The following is a 14,233-nucleotide window of genomic DNA, read 5'->3' on the forward strand; positions in this document are numbered from 1 at the left end:
CCTTTCCTGGCCCTGCCATTGGAGGCTAGCTAGGTATAACAGTAGGTCCTATTTTTCTGAAGGGATTGTTGATTTCATTTTTGGCACTTAGGAGGAATAAAGGTGCTCGTAAGCCAGAATTTCAGAGTAGAGACAGTTTATCTTTGGTGCTCTCACAGCCCTCCCCTCCCACGTCTCTTTAGTGAGCTTCTGCGCGCATCCTCCTCCCTTCAGTGAGCCTCTGCGCGCATCCTCCTCCCTTCAGTGAGCCTCTGCGCGCATGCTCCTCCCTTCAGTGAGCCTCTGCGCGCATCCTCCTCCCTTCAGTGAGCCTCTGCGCGCATGCTCCTCCCTTCAGTGAGCCTCTGCGCGCATCCTCCTCCCTTCAGTGAGCCTCTGCGCGCATGCTCCTCCCTTCAGTGAGCCTCTGCGCGCATGCTCCTCCCTTCAGTGAGCCTCTGCGCGCATGCTCCTCCCTTCAGTGAGCCTCTGCGCGCATCCTCCTCCCTTCAGTGAGCCTCTGCGCGCATCCTCCTCCCTTCAGTGAGCCTCTGCGCGCATCCTCCTCCCTTCAGTGAGCCTCTGCGCGCATGCTCCTCCCTTCAGTGAGCCTCTGCGCGCATCCTCCTCCCTTCAGTGAGCCTCTGCGCGCATGCTCCTCCCTTCAGTGAGCTTCTGCATCCTCCTCCCTTCAGTGAGCCTCTGCGCGCATGCTCCTCCCTTCAGTAAGCTTCTGCGCGCATGCTCCTCCCTTCAGTGAGCCTCTGCGCGCATGCTCCTCCCTTCAGTGAGCTTCTGCGCGCATCCTCCTCCCTTCAGTGAGCCTCTGCGCGCATGCTCCTCCCTTCAGTGAGCCTCTGCGCGCATGCTCCTCCCTTCAGTGAGCCTCTGCGCGCATCCTCCTCCCTTCAGTGAGCTTCTGCGCGCATCCTCCTCCCTTCAGTGAGCCTCTGCGCGCATGCTCCTCCCTTCAGTGAGCTTCTGCATGCATCCTCCTCCCTTTAGTGAGCTTCTGCACGCATCCTGCTCCCCTCTCTGCTTGGTGCTCTATTGAGATTTTGGGCAGTGTCTTTTTTGACAGATCACAGGTCGTTGAAGCCTCACTTCTTCCAAACTTACAAGCCTCTCAGATCTCAGACTCAGGTCCCAGGCCCTCAATTTCCCTTGAGCCTAATGTTCTCATGGACTTAGTGGCTCTGCTTCAACACTGCATTATTTTCCAGTGAATGGATTCACTGTGTAATTTGGGATTTGAAAGTCGGGTTGTAATATTCATGTATATCGTTAGGTGGCAGCATATAGCTACCTAACAAAATGGATATCTATTTCAGTTAAAATAATAATGGAGAATGCATTACTATGATTCTTTTGTTCTCTTCTCAGCCTTTTTCTATCCCCGGATATATATGTCACTTATAAAATAGCTCTTATATTACACCTCTTATAAAATAATGTTCTTGATTAATTAGATATTTTTCTTAACTAAATTTTTTTGTTCTTTTTTTAATAAATAGGTGGGAAATACACCAAGAGTGATTTCAAGGAGTATGAGAAGGAACAAGATAAACCATCTAATTTGGTTCTGAAAGATAAAGTAAAGCCCAAACAAGAGTATCCTTCACAAGAACCAGTCAGTCAGGCAGTATGCATTACCCCTGCGCTCTGTGTAGAGTCCTGTGTGATATGTTAGAACAAGGCACAAAGGCTGTAGGAGACGAAGTTCCTGAATCCAGACGGTTTGTGGAAAAATCATGTAGTTTATTGTTACCTTTTTTCATCGTCTCATGTTTACTTTGCTTTTTCAGTATCTTCTCTGTTGTGTGGAGAAAGTTAGGGCTGAAAGAATCTTTAGCCTAATTCTTTTACCTCCTTACTCTTAGGTTAAGGTTAACGTTTATTCTCAAAAGATCTTCAGGTAAGATTTGTATTTTCTGTACGTAATTGTAATGTCTTAAATTCCTCATAGTCAGAAATTTCTTGGTTATAGCTAAGATAAATCCTTTGTGCTAACCCTCCTCGAAGTTTTAACTTCTTTCAAGACGGTGAGTATGTAGATAACAAAATCCTGTCGTTCTCCTACGTGATTAGGTTGTTTCTTTCTGCATAATATGTTGTCAGTCTAGCAACAAATATTTCTTGGGCTCCTATTGTGTGCCAGAGTTGACTTTTATAGGATTAGAAAGAAATCAGTTGACTTGATCATTTTATTTAGGTTCTTCCGAGGTTTAGGTTGAGACAAGAAGCATTGAAACATACTGTTCATATTATATCATTTTAATTTGTTCATTGATATTCTCATCATAAATCTATCACTCCACACCTTGCAGAGGTTCTTTCTTTTGTGATTCTTTCTGGTAAATGGTTTCTTTGTTCCCTAGTTTCTGTTGGTGTTTTTGGGATTCTCTTTTCCCATACTGTATGGACATTTCTTTTCCAGGTGCTCATTAAGGAAAGGTGATATCGGGTTGACCTGTTACATACTCATTTTTTAAAATGTGTTGACTGTCTGCATTGCCTAAAGCATTGTAGGCTGTTAGAGCTGGATAAGTTCTGAAGGACACTGCCATAATCATCCTGAGAAGAGGCTTTCACATGCAGACAGACTGAGCAGTAAGCTAAGATTTAGTCTGAAAAGGTGAACATTAGGAAAAGATATGATTGAAATCTTATTATTTCTTTTTTGTTTTTTTAAGATTTTATTTTTTTTCCTTTTTCTCCCCAAAGCCCCCCAGTACATAGTTGTATATTCTTCGTCGTGGGTCCTTCTAGTTGTGGCATGTGGGACGCTGCCTCAGCGTGGTTTGATGAGCAGTGCCATGTCCGCGCCCAGGATTCGAACCAACGAAACACTGGGCTGCCTGCAGCGGAGCACACGAACTTAACTACTCGGCCACAGGGCCAACCCCTGATTGAAATCTTAAAATCATAAAAGGTGCGGGTGGAATATATGTGAGGTTTATTTACCAAAGCTTTGAAATGAAATTTAGGCTAACTACTAGTAACTGCAGCTGGAACAAGGGGAGTATGTTGGACAAGTAAAAAGAAGTACAGTGGTAGAGTATAAAGTAGAAGGAGGCGCCATTTCCCCATAGAGGTCGTTCAGGCTGAAAAGAAAGAATACGTAGGATTACACTGTTCTAAATTCAAAAGGATAGGTTACTAAGAATTAAGAAGGGAAACTAGGCATGTTTGAGAATCAGTGTCTGGCCCACTACTGTCCAATAGAACTTTCTGCAGTGATGGAAATCTGTATCTCCACTGTCCAGTATAGTTACTAATCACATGTGGTTTTGAGCATATGAGATGAACTGAGGAACTGAATTTTAAATTTTGCTTAATTTTAATGCATTTAAATTTAAACAAGCACATGTAGGTAGTATTGAACACTGCTTTTAGTCTTTTGAAGTTGATGGAGAAGACAGACATGTCCTGGTGCAAGTCACTGTTAACCATTCTCAAATAGAACCTTGAACGGGAGAAAGTAAATTCATGAATCTGATCCAGTAGCATAGTCTTTGTGTTCTTGGTAATTGATAGATTTCATCTTATCAAGGCATTTATAATCTCAGGTACAATGATAGAGGGATAGAACATGTGTTTATAATATGTAAGATACCTACCTACCTACCTACATACATACATACATATATATATATATTTCCCCATTGTATGTTATGTTACTTTGTAACTCTGGCAAGGGACGGGGATTCAGAAGATAAGCCAGTGTGTGTGTGAATTATCTTAAGTCAGTTCAAAAGTCATGGGGGGATATGCTTTATGGATCTTGAGAGAAAGAGAAATTGCTGTAAATGTAGACTACTAATAAGATTCAAAAATAGAAGTAGAAAGAGAGTCAAGTTTAACTTAGCTAGGCTAGACCTTGGGGAAGAAACTGGGGAAAAGAGGTCAGGGAGATCACAAATCTGTGTTTAATTCAAAGGATTTTGGAGAGATTTGACAGGTTCTGAAAGTGTTGATTGTAGTGGTGAGTAGAAGAGAGTGGCTAAGAGAGGAAGAAGAGAGATGCTGTAACAGGTATAGTGCTATATTCTTGGTGGTGCAACAGTGATCAACAGATACTAATTTGGCATCTGTGGCGTACCAAGTTTAGCAGTGAACCATGGCCCCTGCCTACATGGACCTTAGGTGTTATTGTTGGAGTCGGGGGAAGAACACGCATTAAATACTTACCATTGGTTCAATATGTCTAGAGTGTTGCAAAGTACATTTGTGGGATGTAAGACTTATCATGGAAGTGAGGGGTCAGGGAGGACTCAGGAGTAACACTAACGGAAGTGACATTAAAGCCGCAGCTTGAATATGGGGAGAGGCGGGCTGGGGTGGGGTGCTGTTTTCTTCCGCTGTGATGCGTCATTGAAGAAATACAGTTTAGGGGCCGGCCCCGTGGCCGAGTGATTAAGTTCGTGTGCTTCGCCTTCGGTGGCCCAGGGTTTCACCGGTTCGCATCCTGGGCGTGGACATGGCACCGATCATCAGGCCACATTGAGGCGGCATCCTACATGCCACAACTAGGAGGACCCACAACTAGAAGTATACAACTATGTACGGGGGGGATTGGGGGAGGAAAAAGCAGGGGGAAAAAAATACAGTTTATATCTTGGCTAAGCACAATCCCAGTGTAACCATTGCCATGCACGCATAACTGAAACAAAAATGTCATGGTATTTTTATTAGGTGCCATGCACTCCATTTTTTATCCTGTGTTGTTAAAAATGCTAGCTGAGACACAATAAATGGATTTTGCACCCCATTGAGGGATTATGATCAGCACTTTGAAAAAAACTGCTCCGAAGCATTTTGGACAGAGGGAGCAGCTTGTATAAAGCGCACACTAGGTGAGGGCTCTTGAATTTGTATCTGAAAAAGGAAGATCCAGAAGCTACTCTGGAAACTGGGTGACATGTTATCAGGAAGAAAAGAAGTTAGAGATAATGGAGTAATAAGAAGATGGAACAGGCTGACTAGCCTTGTAAAAAGCCAGAAGGTACAGTGTTTTCCTGTTTAATCTTATGTAGAGGCGAGACATCCCTGAGGAAAGCATAGAGCTTCAGCATCCTGAAAACAGACGTGAAACTCCAGTCCCGAGGGAAGTGTGTCTGCGATTACTCTAGTCCCACGTGCACTAAAATAGCCCTGCGTGTTGGGCTTCCTCATCAGCTTTCTTTTGAAAACCACTGTTCTAGCCCTTGTCAGCCTTCCGCAAAATCTATTTTAGAATTTGAGATTATTTTCAGCAGAGATTGTAATAGTGTTACATTCACTCTTATTCTAAGACAATAGTCTATTAGAGAAAATACTTAGCTCTTTGAGTCAAAATACATCACAATTTTTATAACACATTTATGTGAAATTAAAAAAAGATGCACCCATGGATCTACCACCTGGACAAACGATACTTTTTATTTCTCCTTATTCCTTTGAAGCCTTGATCTTTTCTAAAGTTTTCTAAAGTTATAATCAGTGTATGGTATATAACAGTTTTTGCTTCAAACTTTTTTCACTTTTAATTTCTCATAAACACCTTTCCAGGTTTTCCATAGCATTCGTCTATCATTATTAATAACTTCCTTTATAATATATTATGTTGAAGTACTACACTGTTTTTAAATACATCTTCATTATTGGGCTTTTGTTCTCAGTTTCTGTTATTAAAAATAATTCTATTCTGTATACCTTTGTCATTTAACTTATTTTAATGTTTTATAAATTCTTCAATTTAAACATAACTGTTAATATGCATTGCTAAATTTCCTCCTATAAGGGTGAGCTAATTTGCACTTCAAAAGAGTCAGTCCCATGAATGTACCTTTTACCTTATATACCTTCTCAGGCATTGGGGTTTGTAATAACTTAATTTTTTCTAGTTAAAGATATGCCTCATTTTCTAAGTTTAAGTTTCTTCATTATTGATAAATATGTTTCCTTATTTTTTATGCTACTTACATTTTCATGTATGGATAGAGTCCCCCCCTCCATATTTTTTGCACACTTAGTGATTGTTAACTGTTTATTTAAGATCAGGGTTCTTTCCATTTTTCCTCACTATGTAATGAAAAAAAATATGAGTTAGTTTTGTCTTAGAAATAAACCTCTGTTTGTGAGATGCTTTTTGCTTTAAAAAGTTACCTTTAGCCTCATGGTCTTTGTCTACCAGAATCTTATGTTTTGATGTGTTACCAGTATCACTTCTCACATTTGTCCTTAACTAGCTGCTGCAGTACAAAATATGATCTTGTACTAGATGAGCAGGCAGAAGATTCAAAATCAAGTCACTCCCATACAAGTAAAAAACACAAGAAGAAAACCCGTCACTGCTCTGAAGAAAAAGAAGATGAAGACTACATGCCAATCAAAAATACTAACCAGGTACTTCTAACGTCCAGCCTTAGCTGTGGAGGAATAAATATGTTATCCCTTTGTCAGTTACACCTCAGCAGTGTAATTTAGGGGGTAAGGTAGAGTTCTGAAGAGGGGTGGTGTGTTCCTAACTCTAAAACATGAGTGCTTTCACTGAGGTAATGAACTTTAATTTTCAAGAATGTGTATCAAATTGTAAAAGATTCTTTTTGAAATAACTTCATATATCATAAAGTTCCACATTGTGAAGCAAGAGTGATTTCCATACCTGTAGACAGTCACTTATTCCCATCAAAAACAAGTGTGGTTTTACTGAAAAAGTTCTTCTCGTTTATCATTTTACTTTATCACCAAGTGTTATGTACAGCACTTACAGCTCTTGAGGTTTTAAGACCTGTAAAACATTTATGCCTTCCATATTGTATATATGAAATAAAAACAGCACTCATAATTAACTTGATCATCCCGAAAGCTTTCCTGAACAATACATTTTCTAAGACAATGATAATAAAAATTCCCCAAAGAAAGTTGATTATAAAGAGAAGAAATCATTTCCAGCCTGCATTTTGGTTCTCAGTTAAATGCAAAGCAGGTTGCATTACAGCCCTTTGCTTTTTTGTTTTCCCACATGAGGACGTTTGAGCTGGGCCCTGCTGAATGCGGAGGATGTCAGTAGGCAGGGGTGAGAAGGAACTCAGGACGAGCATGTCAAGCAGAGACACAGATGGAGAGTATATAGCTGTACCAGTTTTCTCGTCTTTCTAATAGAACAGCATCCGTATTTAAGATTTCAGTGGGCCGAAATTTTTCCTATTACTCTGATTTTTATCCTTTTGATTTCATTCTCAAAAATAGAATCATTAAATGGAATTTTCAGCACTAGGTAATTTTCAGGTGTAGCTCAAATTTTCCTATTTCTTGGTATTTTGCTTAGTGAGCATAGTTTCCTAAGAACGTTTTAACTTATTTCTTCAAGTTCGTTGTTTCTTATTGAGTGACAGCCTTACTGTTCAATTCGAAAACTTCTCTGTTTAGTTTTTCCACCTCATGTCTTAATTCCAAAGATGGTTACTATGTTGTTGAGGTTTGGGTTTTACTGAGGTTACAGGAAATGAGTGCTCAGCTGTGGGTTGCCTGGCTGAGAAGCACTCGTACTGATTGTCAGTAATCCTCTGTGGTTTTCATGGGTGTTTAGTATTCTTATAATTTGAGACTCTCTTTTTGCTGTCATTTTAATCATTTAATGTTATTTGAGTGATTTAGATTTAACTAAATCTTTGATTTAGTCCCAGAGGCCTGAGCAAGGATAGCTTCTAGTTAGATTAGACTTTTTTTTGAGTGCTTTGTATGAAATCATTGGCTAGGTTAGGTTCATTGCTTTCAATTGGCTATTTCATGGTGTCTTTTTTCTTTCCTTTTTAGCCACATGCTAGTTTAATCATCTTATGTCTTACATGTGTAAAATGATAGAATTTTTAAGAGTTCATACTGGGAAGGACTGAGAGCTCATCTGATTCATTTCTTTCACCTTTGATATGAAGTTGTCCTGACCCCACAGGCCTGTGGGCTTTATAGTTTAGTGGGAGAGCTGGAACTTTAACGTTTATTTTGATTCAGTCAGGTGTGTGTTTTCTTTCCCCATTATTCTATACCACCTCCCTTTTGATTTTATGTGTCAAGTTACTCATCAACTAAATAATTATCTCCAGCCTGTGTAGGTTTCCTGAGTCTCAGTTTCCTTATTTTTAGAATGAGGATAGTTTTGTACTCCAGCAGCGCTCAGCACTGTGCTCGCACGTCCTCAGAGGCTCTCTTCTCCTATGGCTCAGTCCAGCCCCCTGAACTTTCCTCCTCCGTGCACACAGGGCTACTTCTTCCTGCTTTTCAGTTTTCACTTACGCTCCTCGCATTAGCCTTCTTACAGCTAATCCAAACCCAAAGCCACTCATTCTTTGAGGCTCACCTCAAGTCCTGACTTCTCTATGAAACCTTCCCTGATCGATCCAACCTCAAGAGTATTTCTTATTTGACACGTCTCCTAAAGGACAAAGACCATTTGAACCTAGAGCTGCCCAACTTCAAAGCTTGTGTAGCTTTGAAAACTACTCCAAGTAGGAGAGATTTTAAGGTTTCAGTCTATTTCAGATTTTCAGCTTCCTCAGTATTTTCAAAGAATTACGTTCTGCATAACCCTTTTATCTCTCTTATTTCAAACACTCAAGCACTCAAGTGCCTATTTGTATAGTAATGTGCTGAAGATTTTATAGAGTTACACATCAGCTAACAGTCTCTCCATTTTAAAAGTTTATTAAATGTGCTGGAGATTTTATAGAGTTATACATCAGCCTACAATCATTTTATGAGTTTATTATCTCAACTAATACAGAAATGAGTACTAGGTGTATAGACAGAATAGTGCATGGATATTTACATTTTGTGTATGTTCTAGGATGCACAAAAAATTCTTTTATCTAGGGATGTCATATTTTGCCAGAAAATAGTAAAGGGTTAAACTAAAATACTACTTTTTCTATGTCTAGGACTCTTATAGAATGACAAGAACTATTGGGATTGTGTGGGAAATCATGAGTCAGTTTATAATGTTGTATTCCACAAATACTGTGCTTATAACGGTCATGTTGTATCTGTTTTCACATACTGCAGTCTCTGCCAGCTATGATGTATAGTAGCTAGACAGTATATGGAACAATTACCAATCATTTGCTTCAAACCCAGTCCTTAACCATGGGTATCCATCACTCTGGATTTTAAACCTTGACATTTACATCTACTATAATAATGTCTGTGGTGGTAGAGTTGGAGCCTTGGGAGTTGAGTCCTTAGGATTTTGTCTTTCCTCTGAGAAATCTTTTAAGAAAGTTGAACTTTATAAACTATCTCTTGAAAGAGCATTAGCTCTGGTCTCCTTAGATTTTAGCCACTTGCTGAGATAGTCATTTTAATTAGGGATAGGACATGGGCAGAAATAGAATTGTTGTAACTAGCCCTCTTCTATGTGGGAAAATTACTACAGCTATTTAATTATTAAGAATGAAATTAAATGTACCCACTTTATTGTCTTTGGGGCAGTGGATTATTCCAGTGTTTCATAACTAGTTTTTAAGAAATATATAATTATTTAAGTAAAAACATATGTCAGCCTAAAGAAAGAAAATCTATTTGAAGATTTGGAGACGAGCTGTTATAAAATAAAACCTTTAAAAATTGTTGCTCAGACAAAAGTCTGCAGTTTGTGTTTTCTTTTCTTTTTAGACTAATTGAAATGTCTAAGACCTCTTTCAGCTATGTTATTTAAGTGATGTCTTTATAGGATTCTTACGGGACTTTTAGTAGTTTCATTGCAGCTCAGTGATGGGACCATAGTTTGGGGGCTCTGGAGAGGGGGGAGGTGGAAAGGTGACCACATACCACCAGAATTCTTAGTATTGCCATTTTTCTCTAAAGACTTGTTCTCATCTGCTTTGGGCTATTTTAGTTCCTTGTTTGGGGGTCTGATCTTCAGTTCAGCTGAAATAATAGATACAAAGCAGTGAGATTGATAAGAAAAATGCTTAAACCTTTTTCTGAATTATTTTTGCTTTGTAATTTATGAGATTCTTGGCGTTAGTGGTAGTGTTCAAATTTGAGCTGTTTCGACTGCTTGCTAATGGTGGACTAAGTTTTATTAATTGACAGGTGCCCACAAAATGATGATTTTACCAATTCACTTGTAACTCTCCATTCCTTTGACAGGATATCTACAGGGAGATGGGGTTTGGTCACTATGAAGAAGAAGAAAGCTGTTGGGAGAAACAAAAGAGTGAAAAGAGGGACCGACCTCAAAACCGAAGTCGTAGCCGATCTCGAGAAAGGGATGGTCACTATAGTAATAGTCACAAATCTAAATACCAGACTGATCCGTATGAACGAGAAAGGAGTAAGAAGAGAGACCGAAGCAGGAGTCCCAAGAAATCCAAAGATAAAGAAAAATCTAAGTACAGATGAACGATGAAGAATCAGACATGCGTGGCTAACAGATTCACCCTTGTCTGATTTAGAGTACCAGAAGTTCAGAGTTTGTGTCAAAGCAGTCAAAGACTCTGCTTGTTATTTTTTTCACACTAGGATTCTGGCCTTTTTAGATTAATATTGATTGTATAGGGAGCAGAAAGACAATAAAGAATCGAACATTTTCTTTGTATACTTTTTTATGCTAATTTTATTGTTATACATAAACAGTAGTCTTCATTTTTAAAGTCTTTCACATTTTCCACTCTTCTTTTTTTAAATGAAGTATTTCATAGCTACGAAAATATACAAATGTGTATATAAGGTATAAAGAAGAAGAACTGTCTGTGCATCCATCATCCAGCTTAGGAAATGAATGTTCCCTGCCTTTTAGAAGTCCCCCATGTGCCCTCTCCTTCTCAAGTAATTATTATTATGAATTTTGTGTTTGTTATTCTCTTGTTTATTGTAGTTTTACAACGTATGTGTGTATCCCTAAATGAAATGTTAAGTTTTGTATGTTTTGAATTTTATATAAATGATGTAAGGTATGTTTACCTCTATGACTTACTTTTTTCAACTTAGTATTTTTTGAGACTCACTCATTTTTATTGCTCTGTAGTTTTGTGAATAGACCGCAGTTTATCTGTTGCTCTGCTGATGGACTTGGGGGTTTATTTGTTTTATTTTTGCTGTTGCAAACGATGCTGCTGTGAACATTCTGTATCTAGGAGTGATGTGCTTGGTCCTGTGGTGTGGACATCTTCATCTTTACCAGGTACAGCCAAATTATAGTCTACGCTTTATACGCCTCCTGGCACTGTGTGGTTACCTCTGTTTCCCATCATCTCCAACACTTCTTAATTTTAGACTTTTTAATTTTGACAGTCTAGTGGATGTTAAGTGGTATTTTATTGTGGTTTCCAGCAAGAGGACTGCTATTATTCTTATCTTTATTCTTCTAAATGTGTTCTTTTTCTCTGGCTGCTTTTAAGGTTTTCTCTTTATCACTGCCTTTAAGCAATTTGATTATAATGTTTATGGTGTAGTTTTTTTCATGTTTCTTCTGCTGGGGCTGATTACCCGTGATTATGTGGTTTTCATCAAATCTGGAAAATTTTTGCCTAACATTTTTTCTGTCTCTCCTTTCCTCTCCCTCCTTTCCCTCTGGGACTCCAACTGGATGTTAGGCCACTTGAAATTGTCTCACAGCATGCTGATGCTCTGTTTGTTTTTTTAAGTCTCTTTTTCTCTCTGTGTTCCAAATGGGATAGTTTCCATTGCTATGTCCTCAAGTTCATTAATCCTTTGTCCTGAGGTATCTAATCTCCTGTTAATCCCGTCCAGGGTATTTTTCACCTCAGGCATTATGTTTTTAATCTTTAGACTTTCCATTTGGGTGTTTTCAATATCTTCCATGTCTTTCCTTACCATGCTCACACTTTTCTCTATTTTTTTGAACACCTGGAGTATATTTATAGTAGCTGTTTTAATGTGCTTGACTGTTCGGTCATCTGTGTCATTTTTGGTTTGTTTCTGTTGATTGACTTTTTTCCCCTCGTTATTGGGTTGTAATTTCCTTCTTTGCGTGTCTGGTAATTTTTAGATTTTACATTCTTGGGTGCTGGAGTTTCTTCTGTTCCTTTAAATATGTTGAGCTTTGTTCTGGGACATGATTAAGTTACTTGGAAGCGGTTTGATCCTTTCATAGCTTGCTTTTAAGCTTAATGAGATAGGACCAGAACAGCCTTTAATTGGGGCTCATTTGGCCCACTACTGAGGTAATGCCTTCTGAATAATCTTCCCTGTGTCTGGTCTGTTGTGAGATTTCTCCACTCTGGCTGTTGGGAAGACGTCTTCTGTGCCCTATGTGAACTCCCAAATTGTCCCGCCTGTTCCTTTCTGGTGGTTCGTTCTCACTCTTGGGCTGTCTCCTCATGTGCATACGCTGATTGGTATTTAGCTGACGACCTGGGGAACCCTGTGTAGATCTGGAACTCTTCCTCTGTGGCTCCCTCCTCGCTAGTACTCTGCCCTGTGGGTTTTACCGTGGCTCCCTCAGCTCTCTACACAGGGAGACTCCCAGGCTCTTTGGATTCATGTCCCTGTCCTAGTGCTACAGCCTGGAAACTGCACAGAGAGCTCGGGCAGCTGTAGGACTCTCCTTTGTTTTCCTTCTCTCAAGAGGCGCTGTCTTGCACTGGCTGTTGGCCAATGTCTGAAAAACTTTGTTGTGTGTCTTTTGTACAGGTGTTCAGTTGTTCAAGACGGGGAAGGTGGATCCTGCCTGTGTCACTCCATTTGGGCCAGAGTGGCAGTCCCATTGTTTGAATTTCCTAAATGCTAAGAAGATTGAGCATCTTTTCATATGCATTGTATTCATTCTTGAATGCTCTCTGTGAAAAGTTTGTTTCCTGTCTTTTGCCCATTTTATATTGTCTTTTTCTTACAGATATCTTTAAGGAGTTGTTTTATAGATTGTGAATGTCAGTCTGTTTTTACTATTAGATGTTGCAGACATCTCTTGGTTTATGGCTGTTTTTTCACCTTTCTGTTGATGACCTTGGAAGAGCACAAGTTTTAAATCCTCCCTTCCCTTTTTTTTTTTTTTTGAGGAGGATTAGCCCTGAGCTAACATCTGCTGCCAGTCCTCCTCTTTTTGCTGAGGAAGACTGGCCCTGAGCTCACATCCGTGCCCATCTTCCTCAACTTTATATGTGGGACGCCTACCACACCATGGCTTGCTAAGCAGTGCCATGTCTACACCCAGGATCTGAACCAGCGAACCCCAGCCTGCCAAAGAGGAAAGTGTGCACTTAACTGCTGCACCACCAGGCCAGCCCCTCCCTCAACTTTTTAATATGAAAATTTTCATACATATGTAGAAACACACAAAAACATAACCAACATCCGTATACACTCCATCCAGATTTAACAGTTAATAACAGTTTGTTGAAAAATTTGAAAGTAAATTGGAAACATCATTTCACCTTTCAATATTTTACCATGCATTTCCTAAAAAGCAAATGTCCTATATAACCACAATACTCTTATCACACTTAAGAAAATTAACAATAATTCCATAATATGTAATATATAGTCTATATTCAAATTTCCCTGATTGTCCTAATAATGTCGTTTTTAGGTGTTGATTTGTTTTTAAACCCAGACTCAATCAAGGTACATGCATTGTCTGTTGTTTTTTCATTTTATTCTCTTAATCTAGAAGAGTTTTCTACCCATCCATCCACCTCCACCCCCCCTTTTTTTGTGACATTGACTTTTGAAGAGTTCAGGTCAGTTGCTTTGTAGAATGTTCCACATTCTGGAATTATTTGATGGTATCTTCATGGTATCCTCCAGCCTCTCTGTTTCCTGTGAACGGGAAGCTAGGTCTAGACCATTGATTAGAATTAGATTATGCATTTTAGCCAGACATTTTTCAATTTAATGTCGAATTTATTAGCCTTTCCCTTTGTGTTTTGTGCTTTTTGTATTTTGTTTAAGAAATGCTTAATAAAGATATTCTCCTATATTCTAAAAGCTATAAATAAAGCTTTGTTTTTTAGATTTAAATCTTTAATCCGTATTCAGATGTATGTGTGTATGTATGTGTGTATGTATATGTGTATGATATAAAATCATCTCAACTTTATATTTCCTTTGTGAGAAAACTTAACTAATGATTAGATTTTCAGTGACTATAGAATTATTAGTCTTTCTGGTTCTCTTGAGTGTTTAGTCATTTTGTTATTACATTTTTCTTGGAATTTGTCATTTTAATTGAAGTTTGTTAATTTATTGACGTGAAGTTGCTCATGGAGTATCTAGTGCGTCTCTTACTGTCCTCTTAATTCTGTCTGACTCA

At 39.0% G+C, this 14,233-nt stretch overlaps 1 protein-coding gene across 2 annotated transcripts in view; it reads left to right on the forward strand.

Annotated features, from left to right (window-relative positions):
• The window catches only part of PPIL4 (peptidylprolyl isomerase like 4), a 35,173-nt gene extending 21,253 nt beyond the window's left edge, over nucleotides 1-13,920 (forward strand). Inside the window, exons 11-14 of one of the 2 annotated variants that reach the window (XR_011434487.1) lie at nucleotides 1,494-1,590; nucleotides 6,219-6,366; nucleotides 10,111-11,143; nucleotides 12,616-13,920. Coding sequence is in view for 1 of the 2 variants with exons in the window: in XM_001915626.5 (XP_001915661.2) it covers nucleotides 1,494-1,590; nucleotides 6,219-6,366; nucleotides 10,111-10,362 (497 nt within the window). In the remaining variant the exon portion in view is untranslated. Of the gene's footprint in view, nucleotides 1-1,493; nucleotides 1,591-6,218; nucleotides 6,367-10,110 lie in introns of both variants that reach the window. The other variant, XM_001915626.5, reaches the window with a different exon arrangement.
• The last annotated feature ends 313 nt before the right edge of the window (nucleotides 13,921-14,233 follow it).

This window comes from Equus caballus, chromosome 31 (assembly GCF_041296265.1).
Source record: "Equus caballus isolate H_3958 breed thoroughbred chromosome 31, TB-T2T, whole genome shotgun sequence".
Classification (NCBI taxonomy): Eukaryota; Metazoa; Chordata; class Mammalia; order Perissodactyla; family Equidae; genus Equus; species Equus caballus.